This window comes from Myxine glutinosa, chromosome 8 (assembly GCF_964187855.1).
Source record: "Myxine glutinosa chromosome 8, kmMyxGlut1.1, whole genome shotgun sequence".
Lineage (NCBI taxonomy): Eukaryota > Metazoa > Chordata > Myxini > Myxiniformes > Myxinidae > Myxine > Myxine glutinosa.
The window spans coordinates 8,733,849-8,761,814 of NC_136268.1; the positions used below are offsets into that span (position 1 = coordinate 8,733,849).

Sequence of the window (27,966 nt, forward strand, 5' to 3'; positions counted from 1 at the left end):
GTTGTGGTCGGGACCTCTGATGCTGACTTGCTGTGGTCAGGACCTCTGATGCTGACTTGCTCTGGTTGAGACCTGATGCTGACTTGCTCTGGTTGAGACCTCTGATGCTGACTTGCTGTGGTCAGGACATCTGATGCTTACGTTGTGGTTGGGACCTCTGTTGACTTGCTGTGGTTGGGATCCCATTATCTGCCAGCTGCACACCTCTTACACCTGTTATTGATGATGGCAGGTCATATTGGTGGAGATCCACCAGTTCACTAGACTTTTTTTGGCCTCTTCTCTCAATTTTGAAGAATAAATAAAAAAGTCCTCGTATCTGGATTCGGATATTCACCAAAACTGAATCATTGTCCTTGTCACACACACACATCCTCTCCACCAAGTTTCGACCAAATCCGTCCACAACTCTGAAATATCTTGCGATGTATCGTTTTGCCAGATCACACTCCATAGTGAAGAATGACTTAAAAAAATTATCGTATCCAGATTCGGATATTCACCAAAATCGAATCAATTGTTCTTTGGCACACACACAACCCCTCCACCAGATTAAATAAAAAAATCCATCAATAACCTTGAGATATCCTGCACACAAACTGACAAGGTTGAAAACAACCTCCGCCACCAAAGGTGTGCACTTTGGGAATGAAGGTGTGCACTGTGGGGACATGTACTTAATAGTCCAGTTTGAGAAAATTATTGTCCTGTGAACATCAATTTCATGCAGGTTAAAGATCGAGGAAGGGCATTGGCCTTTACCTATGCAGCAACTTTACAAGAAACTGACAGACAAACAACAAAACCAACACGGTAAGCACAAGTCATTTCCAATCACAAAGTATTTATTGCCAGAGCTTTTGTTCGTGAATGGAGAAAAAAGTAATCAATTTGCCGAGTTGAGGCCTTGATGCTTGTCCCATAAAGTCCCATGACTCGTTCAACCAGGAAGGCTCCATGTGCGATATACAACTCCACATCAAGCTAGCCAATGAAAACTTCAACCAAGCATCACTGCTCCTCTTTAGATGAGGAAGAGGAGTTGGATGACGGGGTTTGAGGAATACAAAAGACTCTGCGTGGTATCAATCTGCAGTTAATAAACAAAATGGTGGTGGGAAGTGTTTTCAACAAAGCAAGGCCATGACAACCAAGACGAAAGATTCAAACTTTGCTTTTTCCTCCACGCTGAGTGCTCCAATCCGAGTCAATGATCAAACACAACAAGATTGGCATTTTCACCGAATTAATAAAACATCCCAAACATAAGTGTAAAAAGAAAAGATTGGATTTAATGGCAAAGTATGCAGTTTAAATCTCAATATAATATTCACACACCGATCGGTTCATGAACCGGTAGCACAGGGGGATTCCATAAGGACAGGTGTCATGTTGAGGTGCTCGGGTCAAGGTGAGCCGAAGTCTACTAGCTCTTCGGCTCCAATATTTTTGTGACCACACCGGTGCCGACGGTGATTTTACCATCACGCAGAGTGAATCGCTGGCCTGGCTCAAGGGCTGTGGGACACCGTGTGGTCAAGATCAGCGATGCGTCCTCCCCTGGCATCACCATCTCCTGCACGGCAAGGTAGCATTCAAAGACGGAGGTATGATTGCGCACACAGACAAAAATATACAGCTATACAAACCAAAAACAAAGATGAGTACAGAAACGACTTCATTTTATTCGGACTGGCCGACTGCGGATTGAGCATCCCCTCTCCCTCGCTCCCCATCCCCCGCCTAACCAACGTACCCCTAATCAAGAGCCAGAAGTATCAAATCACTTACCATTAAAGGAAAACATTCTATTCACACCGTCAATCCAAATTTTTTTTGCATTGGGAATGTATTGTGGTACAGAGGAGAATGAACGATAGAAAGTGCAGGCCCAGACGCAATGTAGACAGAAGAGGAAGATTTGAGATTTGGGTCGATGTAAGGCAATGGTTAACGGTTGGGTGTGGGTGTGAACAGGTGAAATATGGAAGTGGGAACATGACAAAGGCAATGAAAGGCAGAGGTGGGTGTCCATTTATTTATGTACTCAAGGGGAAAATATGTTGGAAAGAGGGAGGGGGAGATGGGAAAAAGTAGGGAGGAGTAGAATGGGTTTGTACAGAGAGTCTAACGAGAGCAGAATGACACAATTTGTACATTTAATAGATAGATGGGTCAAAGATGCATGCCAACACGTATGTTTTCATATGACAAGCCTGGTAATCGTGTTTTAACACTAGTTGCATTGTGGGTATGAATTGCAGAACGTTCAAAAGAGTTATGAAAATGGTTGTGCCGTCGGTAGAGGGTGGTGAAGTGCTGTCGGATGTTTATGGCTATCGACCTTGTTTGGGGGAAGCTCAATATGGCAGGACATGTCCCAGGTAAGGGAAAACATCACTGGTGAGAAGCTGTTAACAAAAGGACCGTGTCTGCCACCTTCTTCTTTGCTCAACACGTACACCTGGACACAAGCACACACACAACGGGTGCTATTGATAAGCACACCTTGACCCGCAGGTGAAGGCACCACATTTGCTTAACAGTGCCACAAACGCCGCTCCTTGAAAGTTTATGGTGCAGCTCATTACAGATTTTATCAGGTCCTAATGCCCTTCCTTACCCAAGTCAAAACCACCTTTAGAGGCCATTTTTCCCCGCAAGTGGGGGTTGGCCTTTTTCGGGAACCGTGGTTGTTGTTGTTCTTTGGTCCCCTTTTTGAAGCAATGTTTTACGGCCGGATGGCCTTCCTGCCGCCAACCCTTTTTGCCGCCTTTAGCGACAAACAGGGAATTACCACTGTACTGGTACTCAATTAGCCGACCTCGGAAGGATGACAGGCTGAGTCAACCCCCCTGGAGTTAATTCAGCGATCGACCGGGATTCGAACCCAGGATCCTGGGATCCGAAGCCGGCACCCTAGCCGCTAGCCCAACACCAGGGTTCATCCTTACCCAAGTCAACAAGACAAAAAAAAAATGAAAACTTTCAAAATATAAAGAGTAACATGTGGTGTTCGTCTCATAACCAAACTCCAAATCTCACAATTTGTCAATCTCGTAATCTCCTGATTTCCTAATGACCTAGTCCTACAAAATAATATATGTACGAGTTCCTCCACGGGGGAGGAGAAAGTGGGAACGGGGAGGGATGGGAGGGTTAGTATAATCGCACAAAAATGTGAGTCAATAAAAAAAATGGGTACATAAAAACAAAAGGGGAGCTGTCTACTGCAACACCATTGTTTGCAAAAGCAGCCTCAATAGCGGACAAGCTGTGGTTAATCATATTCAAAAAGGGTGTCTGTCCTATCAGTCGGGTAAAGAAAAACCCAAAATGTTCAGCCTGGCAGAGGTATGTGCTGCTCTACCGAGTGCCATTCTAGACTTTTTCTTTTTTTTTCAGACAAACACCCATACATGGAGTTCATACCTGTGCCTCAACTCTCTGCTGGGGTTTCATAGATCCTGGCCGGCAGATTACCATGCCACGCCGTACATCATCTCGCTTTAAGCCTCGTATCAAAGCACCCAGGTTATCCCCTGCCTCAGCACGGTCCAAGGACTTGTGGAACATCTCAATGCCTGTGTGCCATGAAAAAAAAAAAAATAATAATAATAAAGAGAACAATATCCCCTTCGCACTTGTATGTAAAAAGGATTACCAGCCTCATTCAGGAAGCACGTAAATTTTAGTAGAGATAATACCACCGTTTTAGAGGCCATTTTTCCCCGCAAGCAGGGGTTGGCCTTTTTCGGGAACCGTGGTTGTTGTTGTTTTTTAGGTCCCCTTTTTGAAGCAATGTTTTACGGCCGGATGCCCTTCCTGACGCCAACCCTTTATGCCACCTTTAACGACAAACAGGGAATTACCAGTGAACTGGTACTCAATTAGCCGACCTCTGAAGGATGACAGGCTGAGTCAACCCCCCTGGCGTTAATTCAGCGAGCGACCGGGATTCGAACCCAGGATCCTAGGATCCTAAGCCGGCACCCTAGCCGCTAGCCCAACACCAGGGATGTTAGTAGAGATAATAATCGATTCAAATGTGTTATACATGAATGACTAAGGCTGTCCTTGCTGACCAATGAGGTAGGTTATCAATCAATCAACTTCAGCTGAAAAGCATGTACTGAAGAGGTTAAATGATGATGAAAACTATAAAGCTGGTTAAACACCAACATGAGTCCAGATCAGCTGCTTGCTTTCAAACTCACAAATACCTGGAGAGAACAATGCCACAGAATAATCAAGTAGACAATCAACAGGAAGCTTTTCTTGCCTGTGATGATGGAACGAGTATCTTTGTTGTACCCAATGATTTCGCATTCGGCTCCTTTCTTGATGACTCCACGCTCCACTCGACCCGAAACCACAGTACCACGTCCTGTGGATAGCAAAGGAGCATTGCACGCAGTTGTATCATGCAATAACATTTTAGTGCCCATCACAAATTGCCCAAAGGGCAATGAGTGTCAACTGCAATGCAGGAATGACTCGTGTCAGATGTAAAACGGACCAACTCTGAATATCAACGAGCCAGATGGAGTTTTAACCTGCAGTACAATGATATTTTAATATCCCGCAACCCTAAGCTGGATTTTGAGAATCTGAATCCAAAATCATTGTTACTGTTGTCTTCGGATGAATTGCAACCCCCAACCTGTGGGATGCCAATCCACCAAGCCACACAACCATCCCCGATGTTCAAGCATTTACCATTCTCGTCTTTCCAAGCACACCTTTCTCAATCATCTCTCTCACTTAAGAAGTCGTCTTCCTAGAAGCATTTTAACTTTTCAGCTGTGAAAATAAAGAAAACAAGTCAGGAGACGACGATGTTTCACGAGCGAGTGGTATTCGATGACAAAGGACGGATTATAACCGAAACAGGCCTGGACAGGCCAGGCCTGGAAATGTAAAAACGAAGGTTACTGACCTTGAAATGAGATAGAAAATAATGTATAACCAGTTATGAAGTTAGTTAGCTACACAATACCGAAAATTCGGTGAAAAATGAAATGAGAAAATAAAAATAAGGAATAAAAATAAATGAAAAAAAAGAAAAAAATAAATATGAAAAATCGAGCTCCGTGGGGCTAGACACATGACATTGGCCTAACCAAATATCGAAACCCCTGTCAGATTCCACCAAACCCCTTGGAGAAGATGTAGCTTGAACTCGATTACCCCCTAAAAAGACATCTTTTTCAGGCGTGGCTCCGCACACAATGGGCGCAATATGCCCACTCTAGGCAGAACACAACTAGATCATGATATCAACCTCCCACCCAAGGTTCAAGATCGGATGATATCATCAGGTAGTTATGCTGCGGACAGACACACAGACAGACAGACACACACACACACGACGAATATAGTGGTCACTTGACAAGTCAGGAGACGATGGTTCACGAGCGAGCGGTATTCAATGACAAAGGATGGACTACTTTGAAATGGCCGTCCTTTGTGACCTTTAAAAGTCAAAACCGACATTGAAAAAATATAAATAGGAATGTATTATCTGTCGAGACTAGTTAGCTACACAATACCGAAAATTCGGTTCGATTCCGACAACTTTGAAAATTTGACCTTTGTGACCTTCAAAGGTCAAAGATTCTGAAATTTGTTTGAAAACTTGTATTTCATGATGTATACACAAAGAATTAAGTTAAGCACCCCTGCACAACGAATTAAGGTAAGCACCCCCTAATATATATTCTTTGTGTATATGTATACATTGGCATATATTCTAAGGTATGTGAGATCAAATAATGATTGGTATGACATTAGCAATTATCCATTGATGAAATTGAGTGATCAAAGTGATAAAAAGTGATTGGTTGAGTCAGTGATCCGATCACGTGGGTCCTACACACGTTATTGACGCAAAGATCGCTAGAGGTCTTCTCAGAACAATGACTGTACGTTAGAAAACCTAAACGTCATCCACACTGTCTGTGATGGACCTATAGCTCCATACTTAAATTGAGGTGAGAATATGCCTAAAATTCCCAAAAAATTTCACCTTAAATTATTCAGAATAAAATATTGAAAACGGCATGATTGTTATGTTTTTATGTGACCATAATATCACTTCTCCAGAAAATATAGCAATATCATGGGTATATTACACTGTTTTGACGACAACAAACTTGTAATGTGCGAGGTTGTAAAAAAACGGGGGGGGGTGCTTAACTTAATTCTTTGTGTATATGTGATAATATAAGATCACGTACGACATTTCACCCTATCAGGAAGCGCACAATGTAATAAAACCATCAAAAATTGACTTTTCTAAATTTTGTGACCTTGTGACCTTGGCCTTGGGGTGAAAATGAAAAATCAAGCTCCTGGCTCGAAATCACACTTCATCTTTTAATATCACATTAAATGTGTTTCCCAATCGCACTGTTTATCTTTTAAAAGTGCTTTAAATGTGTTTCCCAATCACACTGTTCATCTTTTAAGATCACATTAAATGTGTGTTTCCCAATCACACTTTATCTTTTAATATCAAATTTAATGCGCCATACAGCAATCATTTTAAGGTTGTGCTAGACACATGACATTGGCCTAACCAAATACCGAAACCCGTCAGATTCCACCAAACCCCTCGGAGAAGATGTAGCTTGAACTCATGATATCACCCCCTAAAAAGATATCTTTTTCGGGCGTGGCTCTGTCTACAATGGGCGCAATACGCCCACTCTAGGCAGGACAACTAGATCATATCAACCTCCCACCCAAGTTTCAACAAGATCGAATGATATCATCGGGTAGTTATGCTACGGACACACACACACACACACACACACCCACGATACAAACACACACACACACACACACACACACACACACACACACACACACACACACACACACGACGAATATAGTGGTCACTTGATAACTCGTGAACCAATAACTCGTAAACCAATATTCTGCAAAAACTGAAATGACAAATCGGCCAGAGTACAACCATGTTTATTAGGCATGCAAGCAGGGCCAGGTTTGTACCTGCGCCCCCTGCATTGACATTCTGCGAGCTAAACACATCTAGGATATTCTAAAAGCATTACACCGGACACTTGCATCGCTCCTGAAGTTTTGCAACTGCAATTCCAGCTTTGGATAATAACTTTCCAGCAAAACAATTCCCAGATCGGCTTTTGGTCCGAGCAGGATAACGTTATTAACAAATGATAATTAAATGAATTCACCATCGATACGTTGCAGGTAGACAGACAACAGCTCTGTGTTGTTGTTGGTTGTGGTTCTTGGTGTGGTTCCATTTTTGAAATGTGCACCCATTGGTCAGAAAGCTGTCAGACCCCACCCACATTTGGCGTTCCACTCCACCACCATGGTAACCCAGACAAAATATGGCTGCCATCATGGTTTTCTGGGGCATTAGCTTAGGGGGCTGAGACATCAGCACTGTAGGCCTCTGCTGATTATACACTGCCCGGGTTTATTGCGTCAGATTTCCATGGGCCTTGTTTGGGTCGCGTGTTATTCACAATGAGGGATCCAGAAAAATCTTATCAATGTCAAATAAAAATTATTCGTATAGTTTAACATAATCAAGCCCGTCAGCATGCACGGTACGTACTTCCTGAAAACAAATAGTGTTACATCATTTTTGAACAGCCCTATATTGGGGTTAAGGAATCTATGACCATGTGATGATTCAGCTCGTTCTGATATAACCGTGGCGGAGACTGTCATGGATAAGAGGCATCACGTTAATTTTTTTAAATAGCTCATTAAATGTTTCCCAATCGCGCTGTTCATCTTCTAAGACTGCTTTAAATGTGTGTTTGCCAATTGCGCTATTCGTCTTTTAAGAGTTTTTAAATGTGTGTCCCAGATCTGCCACATGAACAACAACCATAACAACCATAATCGCGCTGTTCGTCTTTTAATATCACATTAAATGTGTGTTTCCCAATCACACTGTTTATCTTTTAATATCACATTAAATGTGTGTTTCCCAATCCCGGTTTATCTTTTAATATCACATTAAATGTGTGTTTCCCAATCGCGCTGTTTATCTTTTAATATCACATTAAATGTGTGTTTCCCAATTGCGCTGTTTATCTTATAAAGGGCTTTAAATGTGTGTTTCCCAATCACACTGTTCATCTTTTAATATCACATTAAATGTGTGTTTCCCAATCACACATTATCTTTTAAAATCACATTAAATGTGTGTTTCCCAATCACACTTTATCTTTTAATATCACATTAAATGTGTGTTTCCCAATCCCGCTGTTTATCTTTTAATATCACATTAAATGTTTCCCAATCGCACTGTTTATCTTTTAATATTACATTAAATGTGTGTTTCCCAATTGCGCTGTTTATCTTTTAAAAGTGCTTTAAATGTGTGTTTCCCAATCACACTGTTCATCTTTTAATATCACATTAAATGTGTGTTTCCCAATCACACATTATCTTTCAATATCACATTAAATGTGTGTTTCCCAATCACACTTTATCTTTTAATATCACATTAAATGTGTGTTTCCCAATCCCGCTGTTTATCTTTTAATATCACATTAAATGTTTCCCAATCGCACTGTTTATCTTTTAATATTACATTAAATGTGTTTCCCAATCACACTGTTCGTCTTTAAATATCACATCAAATGTGTTTCCCAATCACACTGTTCATCTTTTAATATCACATTTAATGTGTGTTTCCCAATTGCACTGTTCATCTTTTAATATCAAATTAACTGTGCCACACAGCAATCATTTTAAGGTTGTGCTTCGTTAGGCTATCACAAAAAGAAAGTTTGCAGAAAAAAAAATGTTTTAACAGTAAATGACTGACAAAGAAGGAATGGCATATTGAATAGAAATTTCACCTGGGATTGTGAATGTCGTTTCAATGGGCACCATGAAAGGCAAATCCAGGGATCGCTTAGGCAATGGGATGAAGGTATCCACAGCATCGAGCAGTTTCATAACTGCCTCCTTCCCAATTTGAGGCTCACGATCCTAGCACAATGAAAACAGAGCAAATTCACAGATTATTGCCTGAAGTTTGAAATGCAAAAGTCAACAAGCATAGAAACACCACAACACGGATTCAAACATGCATAAGCACTATTCGCTTCCTACCTCCAGGGCACAAAGTGCAGAGCCACAGACTACAGGGGTATTCTCGCCGTCATAGCCATACGAGGTGAGGACCTCACGGATCTCAAGTTCCACGAGGTCCAGCACATCTTGATCCACCATATCCACCTTGTTGATGAACACCACAAGGTGGTCAATGCCAATCTGCTCCCCCACACACGGGAGTTCCGTTTAAACTCGAGCAAGCACCAGTCGCACTCAACCAAGATCTGCCACATGAACAACCATAAGTTTCAAAACTGTCTCCATTGATGGCATTCAAACTTTCAACAAAATACACAGAAAACCTCAGCTATCTCACCAACAACTAAAAGTTACAAAAACAGCACTTTTGTTGCGATAAACGGCCAATGCTTAAAATGTCAGCCACACCTCATCGATTTACCAAATCAGTAAACATGGCTCTTCTCAACAACTTTTAGTTGACAAAACCATTTGTTTAATGTTGTCTGCCAAGCACAGACTGACACAAGCAATCACAGAGAATGGTATTCCAAAGTCTCATTAATGCCCAGAGAGTGTATTTGCCCGTTAGGGTTACATTGTATGTCCAAAGTAGGTTAAATTGCCACACTTCTGGTGAACATATCCATGTGTTTTATACCTCTCCCAGCGCCCCTCCTTCCCCCCCCCCCCCCCCCTTCCCGTGCCTCCTCGCCCCAAGCCCTCTCCCTCCCACAGATCTCCCGATGTCCCTGCTCTCAAATGTTGTACTTGTGTGCTTCCCTCTCTCTCCCCATCTTGTCTCCCGCTCCCTTTATCATATGTTTTATGTATCAATTTGTCTTTTTGCCATTAATGTTAGTTCTTACATGAGCCTCGATCTTGTATACAAAAAAAAACAAAAACAAAAAAAACAATATGTCAAAGCAACTTGGGAGGAGTATCAAAAATTCTACCTTTAACCTTTAAAAAGGCAGTGCTACGCAAAACACCCCTAACTCGCAGACTCCTCCTTCCAAGTTTCTAGTTTTTCCTTTTGAGCGTTTGCGACTATCCATCTTGTTCACAACGTGTGTCCTCCCCATGCCCTCGTTCTTCAGCACATCCCTTATTTGTGCAAGTCTCCCCCTATTTCATCTCATGATCCTGCTGTTTCCTTCTCTCCTTCTACTTTTTCTTTTGTTGTGTTGCGACCTAATTATATTGTTGCGAATATGGAATTTGGCCTCCATATCCGCTTGTAAATATTCCCCTATTTTCTCCGATACTCCCCAACTCTCCCTTACCCCATTCCCTAGTCCCATTGTCTGTAAACAACACCCATTAGAGCCGATCTTCCCCTTCATCCCCCCATTAAATGTCGTGCCCAGGTCCCCCGCACCACACGTAGACAATTATAGGACATCTTGCTAGTTATTCTTAATCTATGTCAGTTAAGGACTTGTTTCCATTAATTATGACTCTTCGTTGCACCAGAATGTGATTATATGGCACCTGTTAGGAAGTTTAGGACCTCCCCATACCTCTCCGCATCTCTTCCCCATGAAGAAGCGCCAACTACAACAACAACAACAAAAGAGGGGGGCGGCGCGGTGACGGCATGGGGAGTGGGCGTCCTCCTTCCGGCTCGGTTAGCCGCCATTGACCACGCGCTCCACGGGGTTACCACGAAGGGGCTCCCTGTCGGCCCCTCGTCAAGGGCGGAGCCGGTAACCCCCGCACCCAATGAGAAGCCATGGGCCGATGCCATCTGGGGCGGCGCTAACGAGCCGAGGGCGTGTCACTCCCCGCCGGATATACGCGGCCCCGCGCCGGACGTGACGTGAGATGCGCCCCGAGCTTGGAAGGACAAGACGCCACCCTCCCGAGCGCTGAGCGACCTCCCCGGCATCTCCACCAAAGTCGCGACCCACGAGCGCTGAGCGACCTCCCCGCATCTGCTGGACACCACCGTACGTGATTCTGTCCCTGAGCCAGGTGCACCTGAGCCATCGACTGCCGCTTTCCTTGCCATCAAATCCCGTGTGAGTCAGCGTTGTCCCGTTTATCTGTGGTCTGTCTAGGGTTAATATAAGAGTGTGTCTAAGTGCCTGTCTTCCTATGCTGTCCCTCTTGTAGTTGTAATCTAACCTTTTTCCGTACGAATATACTTGAGAACTGAACCCCTGGTGTCGTATTGTGTCATTATAATCCAGCCGGGTGTCTTCTTTTTCTTATTGAGCCAGCATAGCGCGATTAGTCAACCCCGGGTGCAATCGGGGTAACTTGTACGGATACGGCGGCCATCCCGCTCGGCCCACCATACCATCAAAGTCGTATCTGTAACAATTGGTGTCGGGAGTGAGATTCGAGGCCCGACCAAATTTTGAAAAAAAAAAAAAACGAATAGAGGAAAAAAAAAAAATTTGGTCAAAATTTGGAGCGGCCGAAATTTGTTTTGTTTTACGAAACTCGAATTTTGCAAGTCGCGCTATGGCGGATCAAGACGGCTGGGGTCCGGTAGGGGAGAGTGAAGCAGGGTCGGTCCAGGACCAAATTGAGACACGTGAGGAGAGCGAAACAGCGGGGGTAGCAGACGCGCGAAATGGCGCCTCGCACATAGCTACGGCGGCCGCACCCGCTGCACAAGTGGGAGGGATGGCCCAGATGCAGGTCCTCATGGAGCAATTTATGGCGCAAATGCAGGCGTCCCTCAAACTGCAGAGTAACCAATTGGGGAACCGGATGGATGCTCAGGGTGAGCGATTGGAGGGCCAAATGGGGGTAATGGGAAACCAAATGGGGGTAATGAGGGACGAAGCGAGGGGTACCGGTGAGAAGTTAGACAATAATTTTGAGAAGTTAGACAAGAAAATTGAGAAGTTAGACAATAATTTTGAGGAGTTAGACAAGAAAATTGGGAAGTTAGACAATAATTTTGAGGAGTTAGACAAGAAAATTGGGAAGTTAGACAATAATTTTGAGGAGTTAGACAAGAAAATTGGGAAGTTAGACAATAATTTTGAGGGGTTAGACAACGGGATAAAAGAAGTGAAAAATGGGTTAACGGGGGTAGAAAACAATGGCCGCTCAAGAGAATCAAATGGAAGGGATGCAAAAAGGGTTAGAGGGGTTAGAAAACAGTATGGAAGGCAAATTGAGGGACATGAGGGACCAAGCGGAAAGGGAAGTTAAACAAATGGAGCAGCAGATAGAGGGGGTCAGAATGGGGGTAGAAACCAAACTGGATGCTCACAGGGAGGAAATGGAGCAGATGAGGGTGGCATCTGGGCAGGAGATGCAAGTGATGGGAGAGCAGATCAGAAGAGGAGTGAGTGAGGAGGTCGGAGGAGTGCGCGAGGAGGTGAGGCACTGTGAGGAGCACATGGAAAAGGAGGTGAGAAAGGGGACTGTAAAGTTACAAGGGGGCATAGAGGACCTGACGCAGGAGGTGGAGCAGCTGACGGTGGGACAGACGGAGTTAGTGGAGCAGGTTCAAAGGAACACTGCGGTATTAGGAGGGTTAAAAGTGACACAGAAAGAACTAAAAGATGACTTGGTAGCGACGAAGAGGGAATGTCAGATGGTACGTGAGGGACTGACAACGAGGCTGGACGAGGTGATAGAGGTAATGGAGACGAAGGACCGGCAGGTGAGGACGCACCTGGAAACGGTCAAGGTAGCCTTAGAGGATGAGCTTGAGGAGACGTACCGGGGAATAAAAGAGGTGAAGCAGAAATTAGAAAAAGTGGAAGAAGGGGTGAGCGAAATTAAGAAGAGACGGAGAGGGGATAAGAAAGAGATAAAAGAGGAGATAAAAGAATTGGTCCAAAGTCTGTGTTTGGATCGTGATGATGTGCTCATTAACCGGATGAGGGATTCGCAGGTGATGGAGGAGAAGCGAAGAGGAAGAGGACCCGGTGTAAGTGGTGACCAATATGGTCGTGCGTATGATGCGCCAGGTGATTTAAGAGGCTTGGGGGTCGAGATAGACCCGGGTGTTCGTGAGAGGCCGTTGGTGAAGTGTGCGACAGGTCTGGTGTGCGAAAAAGGAGGTGTGCAAGAAAGTCCGACTCTGGGGTGTGTGAGGAAAAAGTGCGTGCCAAGGAGTGAGTGTGCTGGCGGGAGTGAGTCGGTCGTAGCGCGTGTGCGAGGGAGCACATGGAAGCGTGGTGTGGTGAGTGTTACAGAGGGTGTGACCGGAGAGTGTGCGCAAGAGTGTGCGCGAGAAAGGTGTGTGACGGCCAGGTGCATGAGGAAAGAGTGCGCTGTCAGAAGTAAGGAAGAGTGTCCACCTGTGGTGAGTGTTACAGAGGGTGTAACGGGAGAGTGTGCGCGAGAAAGGTGTGTGACCGACAGGTGCATGAGGAAAGAGTGCGCTGTCAGAAGTAAGGAAGAGTGTCCACCTGTGGTGAGTGTTACAGAGGGTGTAACGGGAGAGTGTGCGCGAGAAAGGTGTGTGACGGACAGGTGCATGAGGAAAGAGTGTGCTGTCAAGAGTAAGGGTGAGTGCGTTGTCACGAGTGGAGGTGAAAGTAGTGAGAGTGACATGGAGCGTGAGTTAGTTGTGACAGGTGAGCGAGGATGTACACCTGGGATGGAAGGATGCACACCTGGAATGGTAGAGCGTGAGTGGGAATGCACGCTGGAATTGGTGGTGAGGCACGTGGTTGGGTGTGCGAATGAGGGCACACCTGTGATTGTCACAGAGGAGGTGACCGAGGAGGGGGCGCGAAGAGGTGTTTTGGTGAGGTGTGCTACGAACGAATGTGTGCCAAAATGTTCGGTGGTCAGGTGTGTGACCAAGGCTGTGAGTGGAATGAGTGTACCTGGGTGTGTAAGGAAAGGTACGAGGAGCATGGGCACGGCTGGATGTGTGAGCAAGGAACGGGCCACGGGGTGTAAGCGTCCAGGTGAAGCATCGACGTTACACGGGTTAGAGGTTAGAGCGACTTTTAGCCGAAGCAGGCCCTCGGTGCGTGCCGGGCCTCGCTTTGAACGGCCGCGTCCAGGCTCCACTAGGCGGAGCTGGCAGCCCGATAGAAAGGGTCGTCATGGCGACCACTTTTTGGTGAGACGTGCCGGCAGGTCGAGATCGGGGCATTGGATGGCTCCGTGCCGAGAAGGTGCGTGGGATCTCGGGCCGGGTAAACCTCCTTCCCTGCACCGAAGGCAGGATGCAGCCAGCCACTGGCACAGAACAACCAGCATCCATTGCTTGGCTTTACGAAGCCGGGCTTTGGACGGGAATTGGCGCACCGAGAGGTAGTAGTGAGTAGACTGGGTGATGAGGTTAGTGTTTTGGACCCAAAATTAGAGAAAAACAAAATTTGATGATTGGCAAGGGATTGGCAGTAGTGATTGGCAGATGATGGGCAGTGATTGGCAAATTTTTAATTTGTTGAAATTTGACGTGCAAAATTGATAGTGAGAGACCCCCGATGTGGTGGGATGGCAAATCCACCATCCTTCCCATGTGGGGGCAAAGGAGCAATAGTTTATGGGGTGTATGGCAGTGAAAACTAGCCCGGGTGGGTTAGGTTATATCAATAGGGCTCTAGAGAAGATGACATTAGGTGACGTTAAGTTTAGTTAGTGACTGATACCTGTAGTGGGGACGCAGGTAGATTAGTATGGATGATAATGACGTGGGAGCGCAATAGTTTAAAGGGACGACTGGGAAGCGCAAGTTTCAGAAGGGAGTAGTTAGCTGAGATGATGCCGTGTTTGTGAGAATTGAACAGGTGTGATTGCACAGGTGTGCAACTGGACAGGTGTGTGGAGCAGTGTATGAGTAGTGAGTGTGTGGATCAGCGCGAATGCGCTTGGGGAGAGAAGGGTGCAGGTGGCACCAGGTGTGAGAGCACAGGTGTGCAGGTACAGGTGTGTGGAGAGAGTTGGAGTGAGTGGTACGGAGTGGTGTGCATGGTGCGAAGGTGTGGATGGGGGAAGAGTGGACCCCTTTCACGAGCACCCGGGGCGGGTAGTGTAAGTGTTAGGTAGAGGGTGCAGGTAAATTGTGGTTGGATATTGGCATTTGTGGTGCGGTTGCAGAATGGTGTTGTGAATGGGTGCATTAGTGTTGTGGAAATGGCTGGGCGTGTAGCCTGTTAGTGTGTGTAGTTGGTTGGGCACTCCACCACTGTGAGGATGTCGGCCAGGTGAGGCCGCAGGTGGGCTCTGGGAGCCGGTAGAGTTGTGGATGGGGCCCGAGGATCCGGAGGATGGACCCGGGTAGCCCAGTGCCAGAGAGGGCACCGAGTGGGGAGAGTGCCAGAGGGCCTTCCCCAGGTAGTTAGGTTAGGGTAAGGAGCAGGTAAGCTCGGAGGCAACTGCAGTGGTGGAGGTGTGCAGGTGGGTAGACCCACCGGGAGAGGTACACGTCGCAGCCCAGAAATTGTACGAGGGCACCGGGAGATGAATCGGGGGAGTGAGACCCCAAATTGAAGAGCACCACAGTTTGGCCAATGGGAATTGGTTTTTAGAACCCATAGTGTAAGAGGGCCAATGGTTTGGCCGGAGAAAGCCCCCGGGTAGGGTAAAGTTGTTAAAGTCATTTAGGAGATAGTTAGGATTGATGAACCTGTCGCACCATACGCAGCCACTTGCCTGTGGTGATGATGATGACTCCACACCTGTGTTTTCTTTGGTAGTGTTGCAGAAATGAGAATTGCTGTGAGGATTTGTGAGACGCATCACGACGTGGATGAGACATTGGGGTGATTCCATCTCTCCCTCCCTAGGAGGGACTGATGATGAATTGGTAATGGCAAATTTTGATGTTGAGTTGAAAATGGCAAATTTTGATGAGAGTTGAAAATGGCAAATTTGATTGGTTAGGAGGGAGAGAAGACGAATTTGGTATATGGGAGGAACGGGGAAGACAGTAGGGATGTTTGTTGATTTGTAAAGTAGATGTTTATGAGTAGTGTTGTGTTGTGTGGATGCAGTAAGGGGTAAGGGAGGGGCCATGTAGGTTACCTGGTGGGGGGGGGGGCGTACGATAGGAACGTACCTGTCTCACCTGGTTCCCATGTGCCCCCAGTGTGCATTACCTTACATTGCGTGCACTTTTGCGCCCTTACCACCTTACTCACTTGTTTGCTTCTTTTGTCTCCCACCTCCGAGGATCTGGCTTTGGGGTAGAGAGAGAGGAGAGAGAGGTGCTGGCTGCGCAGTTGTGGGCCTGCACTTTCGCTGTTCGCTGCCTGGATCGGTACACCATATGGACCGCAATGTTTGTGGCCACCCACAATGGACCGCAGTTCGTTTGCGGCCAAGCACCACCCGGGGATGGACCTATGGATCAACGTGGCACCTATGCCATACAGGTGAACCACTAATAGTTAACACCACCAAGTGCACCACAAGAAGAGCAAGAGACACCTGCAGGGTTAGGGGTTGTTGAAGTTATTTTTATTCCAATGAACAATGGTGACTGCACCGATTGGTGGTGGGGTGGTGCTGTTGATGCTCGGGAAAGGGTGCTCTGCACGTTATTAAAGGCCGTCGGCCACAGAGCACTCGTGGGTTGGTGTATCGATGTTGGCAAGCGCGCTCTCTCTATGCATAACATCTGCATGTGTTCCTCCAAAAACAGGTCCTGGATCGTAGTGTAAATAGCAGCGTAGTCTTGTAAATAATGCTCCCTACCGGCTGTATGTTTAGTTTGAGAATTCTTTCCGGATTCGGTTATCCTGTGGGTGTGTTTCTGTGAGGAGAAGGGTGCAACGTCGCAGGGGGACATATTTACTCATTTGTGAATATCTGTAAAACTGTCGCACTCAGGGTAGAGTTAATAGTAGAGGGAACTACATTGCGTGCCACACTAAAGTAGGTAAAAATTTATCGGGTCGGGACGCCCCGAGGGTAGAGAAGGGTGCAATGTTGCGAATATGGAATTTGGCCTCCATATCCGCTTGTAAATATTCCCCTATTTTCTCCGATACTCCCCAACTCTCCCTTACCCCATTCCCTAGTCCCATTGTCTGTAAACAACACCCATTAGAGCCGATCTTCCCCTTCATCCCCCCATTAAATGTCGTGCCCAGGTCCCCCGCACCACACGTAGACAATTATAGGACATCTTGCTAGTTATTCTTAATCTATGTCAGTTAAGGACTTGTTTCCATTAATTATGACTCTTCGTTGCACCAGAATGTGATTATATGGCACCTGTTAGGAAGTTTAGGACCTCCCCATACCTCTCCGCATCTCTTCCCCATGAAGAAGCGCCAACTACAACAACAACAACAAAAGAGGGGGGCGGCGCGGTGACGGCATGGGGAGTGGGCGTCCTCCTTCCGGCTCGGTTAGCCGCCATTGACCACGCGCTCCACGGGGTTACCACGAAGGGGCTCCCTGTCGGCCCCTCGTCAAGGGCGGAGCCGGTAACCCCCGCACCCAATGAGAAGCCATGGGCCGATGCCATCTGGGGCGGCGCTAACGAGCCGAGGGCGTGTCACTCCCCGCCGGATATACGCGGCCCCGCGCCGGACGTGACGTGAGATGCGCCCCGAGCTTGGAAGGACAAGACGCCACCCTCCCGAGCGCTGAGCGACCTCCCCGGCATCTCCACCAAAGTCGCGACCCACGAGCGCTGAGCGACCTCCCCGCATCTGCTGGACACCACCGTACGTGATTCTGTCCCTGAGCCAGGTGCACCTGAGCCATCGACTGCCGCTTTCCTTGCCATCAAATCCCGTGTGAGTCAGCGTTGTCCCGTTTATCTGTGGTCTGTCTAGGGTTAATATAAGAGTGTGTCTAAGTGCCTGTCTTCCTATGCTGTCCCTCTTGTAGTTGTAATCTAACCTTTTTCCGTACGAATATACTTGAGAACTGAACCCCTGGTGTCGTATTGTGTCATTATAATCCAGCCGGGTGTCTTCTTTTTCTTATTGAGCCAGCATAGCGCGATTAGTCAACCCCGGGTGCAATCGGGGTAACTTGTACGGATACGGCGGCCATCCCGCTCGGCCCACCATACCATCAAAGTCGTATCTGTAACAATATGTTTCAGCTCCTCCACGAGCCTCGACTTTGTATGAACAAAGAAAAATAAAAACGGAACTGAGAAAAATAAATAATAAGTTCCAAATAAAACAAGGATAAACCAAACGAAGCATTCCTCAATTAATGGAAAAATACATTTCGAATATGACAACCTTGAAAAAGAGTACCATTTATGAACCAGATCTTTTGCACGACATTCCGTACAACATTGGCGTCCGACATTCCCAGTGCCTCACCTGCTTGGCAAGGAGGAGGTGCTCGCGAGTTTGAGGCATCTGTCCATCTGTTGCAGCCACCAGGAGGATGCAGCCATCCATTTGGGACGTTCCTGTAATCATGTTCTGCACAAAGGACGGTTAAACCATATGGTGAAAAAGTGTGATTACGGTCAGACGACCTGCTCAATAATCCCAAACAGCAGAGTTCATTTTCAGTGAAGTAGCAATCTGAGCAGTGTCCCGTGATTGCCGGAAACATCACCATTCGAAGATACAGCTGCAGCACTCACTATACGTTACTGGCAATTAAAACAACTTTAAGGGAAACCAAATTCCATTTTCAAAAACGTACAGTTACCAAATCTGATCACAACAAACTAATTTTTCAATTCTAATAATTATCATACGAGAAAATATTTGAGTAGAGCGTTTGCTTGTTTGATTTCTATGCACTGCTCAACCTCTGGACGGAAGGAGTTGAAAACCGGTGTTAGAAAGACGAGGTTGTTGGAGAAAATGAATGATTTTATGTAAACAGCGATGATGGATTGCATGACCTTCCTGATTGTTGGAAGTAAGCTAATTGGTCAGAGTGAGGGGATCCGTTTTTCCACATTTTTTATAGAATGCAGTGATGTTGGATGATTCCCAAGCCGATAGAATACCTATGGCCAAGCACAAATGACAGGGTGAAAACAGCAGAGAGAGGAAGCGCTAGAGCAGCAAAGCAGGTTTTTAGGACAGGTGACCTGATGCCATCTGGTCCAGTTGCAGAGTCAGAGACAATTGGAGATAGGACAACTGCTCCGTATCAATGTGCTTCTTCATGGGATCTGTAACCCTGGCGACCTCAAATTTGTGGATATACCTTGAACATTTTGCTTGAACAAGTGCTTGAACATTTTGAATTACCCCGATCAACTTCCTACAAAATGGCGGACCAACAGGTGATGATCTCACCAGCTTACGCCAGTGTAAACCTCTATCGTACATGCAGACAGAATGTTGGGAATGATCTTAATGATAAAACAAAACAAGAAACGAAAGAGGTTGTGTTGGTGATAGTGATGTAGTGTTTGTGCAACAGCGCAACAAGGAAGGTGAGGAGCAGAGAGGTCTCACTTTGATATAATCCGCGTGTCCTGGGCAGTCCGTGTGGGCGTAGTGCCGACTTGCGGTCGAGTACTCCACATGGGACGCGTTTATGGTGATGCCACGGGTCTTCTCCTCAGGGGCATTGTCTATCTCTTCGTACTTCTTAAACTTGGCATCACCTGACGTCGCTAAAACTGCACCAGAATTATAAAAGTCAGAGGTATTAGACAAAGAAGGGAAGAGGGAATAAAGTAAAAGATTTAAAGTAAATAAGAGAAGTTTAAGACCAACTCTTTGTGATGGCTGCAGTGAGAGTAGTTTTCCCATGATCGACGTGGCCGATGGTCCCCACATTCATGTGTGGTCTGTCTCGGACAAATAACTTCTTCGCTTCGACCGCATATCCACGGAAATTGAGCAACTGCCATGGCCTTGGCTCGAACACCACCCGTCCACAGAGTGCTGTACTCTACACAGAAATGAGGTAAACAAGAAATGTGAATGAGGATGACCACCTGTAGAAACATATATTAGATCAACTAACACGTCATGACAGGAACACACGAGGCCAACAACAAAATTTTCATCAAACATTTAATGACCTGTATGTTAGCAGGAGGAAGATTCGCAAGTCGTGTCACTCTCCTACCAGCAGCAAGTTGATAAAAACGACATCCTTCACAAGCTCATCTCACCCCACGAACACTCCATACATTACACAAGCTCGTGTCTGGCCTTGCTCCTCCTGCCCCCTCATACACCCTATATATTACACAAGCTCATGTCTGGCCTTGCACAAGCTCATGTCTGGCCTTGCTCCACCTGCCCCTCATACACTCATACACTCCATCTTATACAAGCTCATGTCAGGTCTTACTCCTCCTGCCCCACAAACACTCTATATATTGCACAAGCTCACACCTTGCCTTGCTCGACCTGCTCACCTCATAAATTCAATAAATCTAAAAATTGCCAACATCACCGCTTTACACAAAAAGGCGCAAAAACAGATCCTTGCAACTACAGACCAATCAGCCTGCTCCCAATTATCAGCAAAGTCATGGAATCCATCATTGCTTTGGATATCAAATCCTTCCTCTTCTCCAATGGCTTGATCTCTGATCATCAATTTCGTGTCAGACCAGGTCATTCTACTCTGGACATGTTGGTTCTGCTGTCTCAACAATGGATGGAGGTCCTCAATGCCAAACAGGAAATTAGAGCTGTCTCCCTCGACATATCACATGCCTTCGATATGGTCTGGCACCCAGCTCTGCTCACCAAACTCTCCTCCTATGGTATCAATGGAAATCTCCACGCATGGCTTGCGGACTTTCTCTCTGGTCGTAGTCAACGTGTGGCCCTGAATGGAATTCTCTCATCTCCCTTTCCTGTTCTGGCTGGAGTTCCCCAAGGTCGTGTTCTGGGCCCTGTGCTTTTTCTGGTCTTCATCAATGATCTCTCCGACTCTCTGAAAAATCCTCTCTATCTCTTTGCTGATGACTCCACTCTCTGCCCCTCCATTCATCATCCCTCAGATCAGCAGTCTGCAGCCTCCTTACTCTCTGCAGACCTGGACAAAATCACAGACTGGTCAAACAAGTGGAACATGTCTTTCAATCCTGACAAATCTCACACTCTTACTATGTCTCTCCGAAAAGACCGACTGGACAACCCTCCCATCCACTTTCTGAACAATCCTCTCCAAGAAGTCCTGTCGCTCAAGCTTTTGGGTCTCACTATCTGTCATGATCTTTCCTGGGAAAACCACATTTCCAAGCTGGCCTCCAAAGCCAGTCGCCGAATGGGCATCCTCCGTCGTGGAAGTCCTTCCTCGGCACACCTGAGCTCCTCACCGCATACAAGGCTTTCATCCGCAGCTCAATGGAATACTGTTCTCCCCTCTGGGCTGGTGCTCCTGCCTCACACCAAGTTCGTCTTCACGCTGTCGAAACCAAAGCTTTCAGAATCATTGGAATCTCCTGCGATGAAGCTAACTCCGAGGGACTTTCACTCGCTCACCGCAGGCAGGTTGGTGGTCTTTCTGTCTTCTACCGACTCCTCTCCGGCCTAGCTCCCCCAGCTCTCTCTGTGTTCTGTCCGCCAAATATTCCTGCAGGTCCCACAAGATCTGCCAGCAACCCTCTTTTTTTTTTTTTTTTTTTTTTTTGTATACAAGATCGAGGCTCGTGAAAGAGCAAACATTAATCACACAAAAAGACAAACCGACACACAAAACACAAAAAACAAGGGGAGCGGCAGACAAGATGGGGAGAGAGGGGGGAGGACACAAAAGAGAGGGGGAAGAAGGGGAAGGACACAAACACAACATTTGAGAGCAGGGACATCGGGAGGACTTGGGGGGAGGTGGGAGAGGATTAAAACATATGAACAGTGCAAGGACTCTGGGGTGAATTACCGGGGGTAGAAAAGATCAAGGTTTTCGATGGGGGAAGATAAGAGATGATGGTGAACAGCTGTTTTAAAGACCTGGAGGGAGGAGTGGGATTGAAGGGAGTGGGGGAGTTTGTTCCAGAGGCGGGAGAAAAGGGGAATGAAAGAGTGAAGGTGAGCAGAGAGCCTAGACTTTGGCAGTTTAACCATAAGAGGGTTGCAGGCAGATCTTGTGCGACCTGAAGGAATATTGGGGGGACAGAGCACAGAGAGAGCTGGGGGAGCAAGGCCGGAGAGGAGTCGGTAGAAGACAGAAAGACCACCAACCTGCCTGCGGTGAGTGAGTGAAAGGCCCTCGGCGTTGACTACATCGCAGGAGATTCCAATGATTCTGAAAGCTTTGGCCTCAACAGCGTGAAGCCGAGCAAGGTGTGAGGCAGGAGCACCAGCCCAGAGGGGGGAACAGTATTCCATTGAGCTGCGGATGAAAGCCTTGTATGTGGTGAGGAGCTCAGGTGTGCCAAGGAAGGACTTCGCACGACGGAGGATGCCCAGTCGGCGACTGGCTTTGGAGGCCAGCTTGGAAATGTGGTTTTCCCAAGAAAGATCATGGCAGATAGTGAGACCCAAAAGCTTGAGCGACAGAAGTTCTTGGAGAGGATTGTTGAGAAAGTAGATGGGAGGGTTGTCCAGTCGGTCCTTTCGGAGAGACATTGTAAGAGTGTGAGATTTGTCAGGATTGAAAGACATGTTCCACTTGTTTGACCAGTCTGTGATTTTGTTCAGGTCTGCAGAGAGTGAGGAGGCTGCAGACTGCCGATCTGAGGGATGAGGAATGGAGCGACAGAGAGTAGAGTCGTCAGCAAAGAGATAGAGAGGATTTTCAAGAGAGTCAGAGAGATCATTGATGAAGACCAGAAAAAGCACAGGGCCCAGAACACTACCTTGGGGAACTCCAGCCTGAACAGGAAGAGGAGATGAGAGAAACCCATTCAGGGCCACACGTTGACTACGACCAGAGAGGAAGTCCGCCAGCCATGTGTGGAGATTTCCATGGATACCAAAGGAGGAGAGTTTGGAGAGCAGAGCAGGGTGCCAGACCGTATCGAAGGCACGTGAAATGTCAAGGGAGACAGCTCTAATTTCCTGTTTGGCGTTGAGGACCTCCATCCATTGTTGAGAAAGCAGAAGCAGCATGTCCAGAGTAGAGTGACCAGGTCTGAAACCAAATTGATGATCAGAGATCAAGCCATTGGAGAAGAGGAAAGATTTAATATCTGAAGCAATGATGGATTCCATGACTTTGCTGATAATTGGGAGAAGGCTGATTGGTCTGTAGTTGCTGGGATCTGTTTTTGCACCTTTTTTGTGCAAAGCGGTGATGTTGGCTGATTTCCAAGCAGATGGCAGATGACCTTGAGCAAAAGAGAGGGTGAAGAGAACAGAAAGAGGGAGTGAAAGAGCAGAAGAACATGATTTTAGGACCCGTGGGCTGATGCCGTCAGGACAAGTTGCAGAATCAGAGTCGAGGGTTGACAGAAACTTTTCCACCTTGTCAGGAGGAAAGGACACAGAGTCCAGGAGCAGCTGGGTACGACTGGGTACGGTGGGTACAGAGAGGGATGGGTTTGGGACACAAGATTTAGAGGCAAACACAGAGTTGAGGCATTCAGCTTTTTCACGTGCGGAGTCAGCCGTTAAGCCGTTTGAGGTGAGGGAGGGGATGGAGGGGGAACAAACACCAGAAACAGATTTGACCAGACGCCACCAGGATTTGGAAGAGGGAGACAGATAAGAGAGTTCGGTCTTGAGAATGGTGAGATATTGTTTCCTGGCTCTCCTGAGGGTGGACATACACTTGTTTCGGGCTTTGTGAAAGGAAATGAGATTTCCTTCCGTTGGATTTGCTTTCCAGGAGACGAAAGCAAGTTGTTTCAGGGCAACAGCCTCACCACAAGATTCCGTGTACCATGGACGGGAGGAAGGGTATGACAACTGAAGACGAGATGGTATAAATCTGTGCATGAGAGAGAGCAATTTACTTTGAAAGAATTCCCAGGATGAGTTGATGTCAGAGGCGGTAGAGATGGGAGACCAGTCCAGATGATTGATGGCTGCTTGAAGACCGTGCCAGTTGGCCTGAGTGAAATGCCAGACTCGTCGACGCTGAGGAGGCTCTCTGAGAATGGTCAGAGAGATGTCCACTTTGACAAGCACATGATCAGATGAGCCGATTGGAGCAGAAGAAGAGCAGCAGACATTTTCAGGGAAGTTTGTCATAACCAAATCCAGAAGAGAAGATGCTCCGTTGACTGAGATCCGGGTCGGGAAATTGACAGATTGTGTCAGTCCCAGTGAGTCGCAGAAGTCCTTTGCTGAAGAGCCATGGCTGGTGAGAGAGGTACCCACACCCAGCCAACTGGCATGGTGACAATTGAAATCACCACATATGAGGAAGAGAGAGTTGGGATGGGTAGATAGAAGTTGGTCCATATTATCAGACAGTGAGATGTAGATGGAGTCATCGCTGATTGGTGGACGGTACAACACACATATGAACAAAAGGTGGGAGCGAAGGGGAAGCCGTAGCCAAAGGTATTCCTGGGGGTGAGGTGGAGAGAGGGCAGTGGAGGGCGAGTGAGGAAGAGAGTTTTTTATAAAGATAGCAACCCCACCTCCAGGACGAGGCTCAGGTCTATCATACCGGAGGAGGGAGTAACCTGCGAGAGATACCAAGGCATCAGAGACATCATGAAGGAGGAAAGTTTCTGTTAAGCAGATCACATCTGGTTTGTCAGAAGCAACCTGTATGGAGAGGTCAGTCAAGTTTGAGCGAAGGCCCCGGATGTTTGAGGTCCATACCGTTAATGAAGAGGAAGGGGGAGCATCGGGTCCAGAACAGGGGGGGGAGGGGTAGGGTAAGATGTGGAAGAGGAGGAAGAGGTAGGGAGAGCTGTTGAAGGTGTGTCAGAGATTTCAGAATAGCTTGGAGAAAGGGAAGAATGGGGCAGACAAAAGGTTTGATGGAGATTGGGTGAGGCACAGTGAGGTGTTATTTGAGGAGGGGGAAGAGCAAGGCAGGAGGTTTGGGGAGATGAAGGTGAAAGTTGGAAGGAGGAAGAAGCAGGGAGGATGCTTTGAGGAGGAGGGGTGAGAGGGGAGTCTAGGAGGGGAGGAGCGAGGGAGAGTCTCGGAGGGGAGGGGTGTGGGGGGAGTTTAGGAGGGAGGGGAGGGAAGGGGCAAGGGGGGAGATTTGAAAGGGATGGGTGATGTGGAGGATTTGGAGGGGAGGGGTGAGATTGGATTTTGAAAAGTGTATGATTCATGGGAAACGAACATTTTTTGCAAAATGAGTTTGAGACCTTCGAGTCAAAAATACGTTTGAGGACACTGGAGGAGGGATGGAGTTCTGGATAGTTTATGGAATGTAGAAAGGAGGAACTGTAAGAGATGGTATTATATATATTTTTTGGAATGAATAGATTTGGTGAGCAAGACGAAAGCATCCTTTTGTAGGAAAAGAAGAAAAGGGTGTTATAATATATGAGAGAAAATAGTTGTTCAGGGGAGAGATTATACATTTCTAACCGCGTGATCGCGAACGAAGAACGAACGAACAAAAAGAACAACAAATAAACGAATAAGACCTGGGAAGGAAATTTTTTTGGGTTGTTTTTTTTTTTTTTTTTTGTGAGTACAGATATTAAACAAGGAGGTACGGGGTGAACGACTGGTACGAAACAGAGACGAAAATAATTTCAGCGCATTCGATGAATCGCTGAGAGAAAAAACCACAAGGTCGGAGACGGTACGGTAGTCTAAGCCTACGAGTACTAGGCCGCAGAATACTCGATACCATTAACCGACGATTGTGTATACATGAACGAAAAATTAGCACCGAAAATTTTCCAAAAGATACGCTGTAGGTACATACACCGAAAGATAGATACAGTCTCGACAAAAACACAATTGAGAAATATCACTTAGCTTCGAAAGCGTGAGCGCATGGAGCAGCTTCGAAAAGACGTGACCTCGCCGTCATCTCGCGAGATCTCCTCTTTGGTTAAACTGCCAAAATTAAGTCTCTCTGCTGACCTTCAGCATGCGGGTGAGACCGACGGAGGTCATGCGGGTGAGACCGACGGAGGTCATGCGGGTGAGACCGACGGAGGTCATGCGGGTGAGACCGACGGAGGTCATGCGGGTGAGACCGACGGAGGTCATGCGGGTGAGACCGACGGAGGTCATGCGGGTGAGACCGACGGAGGTCATGCGGGTGAGACCGACGGAGGTCATGCGGGTGAGACCGACGGAGGTCATGCGGGTGAGACCGACGGAGGTCATGCGGGTGAGACCGACGGAGGTCATGCGGGTGAGACCGACGGAGGTCATGCGGGTGAGACCGACGGAGGTCATGCGGGTGAGACCGACGGAGGTCATGCGGGTGAGACCGACGGAGGTCATGCGGGTGAGACCGACGGAGGTCATGCGGGTGAGACCGACGGAGGTCATGCGGGTGAGACCGACGGAGGTCATGCGGGTGAGACCGACGGAGGTCATGCGGGTGAGACCGACGGAGGTCATGCGGGTGAGACCGACGGAGGTCATGCGGGTGAGACCGACGGAGGTCATGCGGGTGAGACCGACGGAGGTCATGCGGGTGAGACCGACGGAGGTCATGCGGGTGAGACCGACGGAGGTCATGCGGGTGAGACCGACGGAGGTCATGCGGGTGAGACCGACGGAGGTCATGCGGGTGAGACCGACGGAGGTCATGCGGGTGAGACCGACGGAGGTCATGCGGGTGAGACCGACGGAGGTCAGGTTAACGTCCCACAAATTAATGTACTTTGTTTGAATCACAATCAATCAATTGTAACTCAGGTGGACTCGTGAATTCACAGTCAATCAGATTAAATAAAAATGTTTTTATTTACAAAGAGTAAAATATTCAGCTTGGCAACTATAACGTACAGTTAATTTTCGTGCTCGGTGTACAGCATGTACTGTAATTATATACACTGTACAGTGGACAGGGACATATCATAACCCGAAGGTGTCCATGATGCATCGTTAAGTCAAAGACCCAATGTTGTTCCAACAAGCAAACCAATCCACATTTCTTACCGAAAGAGCGACGGGGACAGCTCCGCGGAACCCTGCGCACACAAACACCAAGGCGTTAAATCAAAATGAGGCACAACACACACAAAGAACAGTTACAAACATGGCGCGGCACTGTCTCCACGCCTCAACAGATGCATCCGTCGGTCTGCCAAAGCAAACACTGTCCTTCAATTATCACATCTCTGGGCTTCTCAACCTTGACGTAACCCAATACCTGCAAAGCGCCGCAGCCGCATGCCTGAGGAAGTCGCCATTGCAGAGCACATCGGATCATTCTTCTTCTTCTTCTCCTATTTTTACTTCACGCAGCCTCATTTTGTGTTATCTTCAAAAAAAAACGATTCTATAATCATGTAAAATTTCCTCCTCATAGATAATTAGCTCTGCAAAATGCGGTTCGGAAATATTACGTTCTCGAGATTTTTTATAGCAATTATGCTGCTACACCGCCTAATCACCATCAGCGGGGGTGTCCGCCCGATGGTCCGAAAAATAAAAAAAAGGGGCCCGATGGTCCGAAAAAATAGACCAAAAAAAAGTTATCTGCAATTATACAAAAGTTAAACAAAAGCCTCATCATCAAAGGTTCTTTTGATTGGTAAAGACTCTTTGGGTGGTGATGGTCTGTGTCTGCTCGTCATGGTCATGGTTTTATGGTAATGGTGTCATGGTCATGGTTTCATGGTAATGGTGTCATGATCATGTTCATGGTTTTATGGTAATGGTGTCATGGTCATGGTCATAGTGTCATGGTATTAAATGGTGTCATGGTTTCATGGTAATGGTGTCATGGTTTCATGCTTTCATGATCATAGTTTCATGGTAATGGTGTCATGGTTTCATGGTAATGGTGTCATGGTTTCATGATCATATTTTCATGGTAATGGTGTCATGGTTTCATGGTAACGGTGTCATGGTTTCATGGTCGTGTCATGGTTTCATGGTATTATATGGTTTCATGGTAACGGTGTCATGGTCATGCTTTCATGGTAATGGTGTCATGGTGCAGGTGAGATTGCCCACCTTTATTAGGTGCATTACCTTTCATGGT

The 27,966-nt window shown here is 46.9% G+C and overlaps 1 protein-coding gene across 1 annotated transcript; it reads right to left on the reverse strand.

Annotated features, from left to right (window-relative positions):
• Positions 1-824: 824 nt before the first annotated feature.
• On the reverse strand, positions 825-27,216 carry TUFM (Tu translation elongation factor, mitochondrial). Its single transcript, XM_068123973.2, has 11 exons — positions 27,130-27,216; positions 26,916-26,947; positions 19,686-19,863; positions 19,422-19,588; positions 18,318-18,422; positions 9,130-9,291; positions 8,874-9,006; positions 4,283-4,387; positions 3,433-3,584; positions 2,345-2,464; positions 825-1,576 (listed from the first exon to the last, which is right to left on the reverse strand). Exons 1-11 carry the CDS (start codon positions 27,179-27,181, stop codon positions 1,427-1,429), a joined length of 1,356 nt encoding a protein of 451 aa, XP_067980074.1. The 5' UTR covers positions 27,182-27,216; the 3' UTR covers positions 825-1,426.
• Positions 27,217-27,966: the final 750 nt, after the last annotated feature.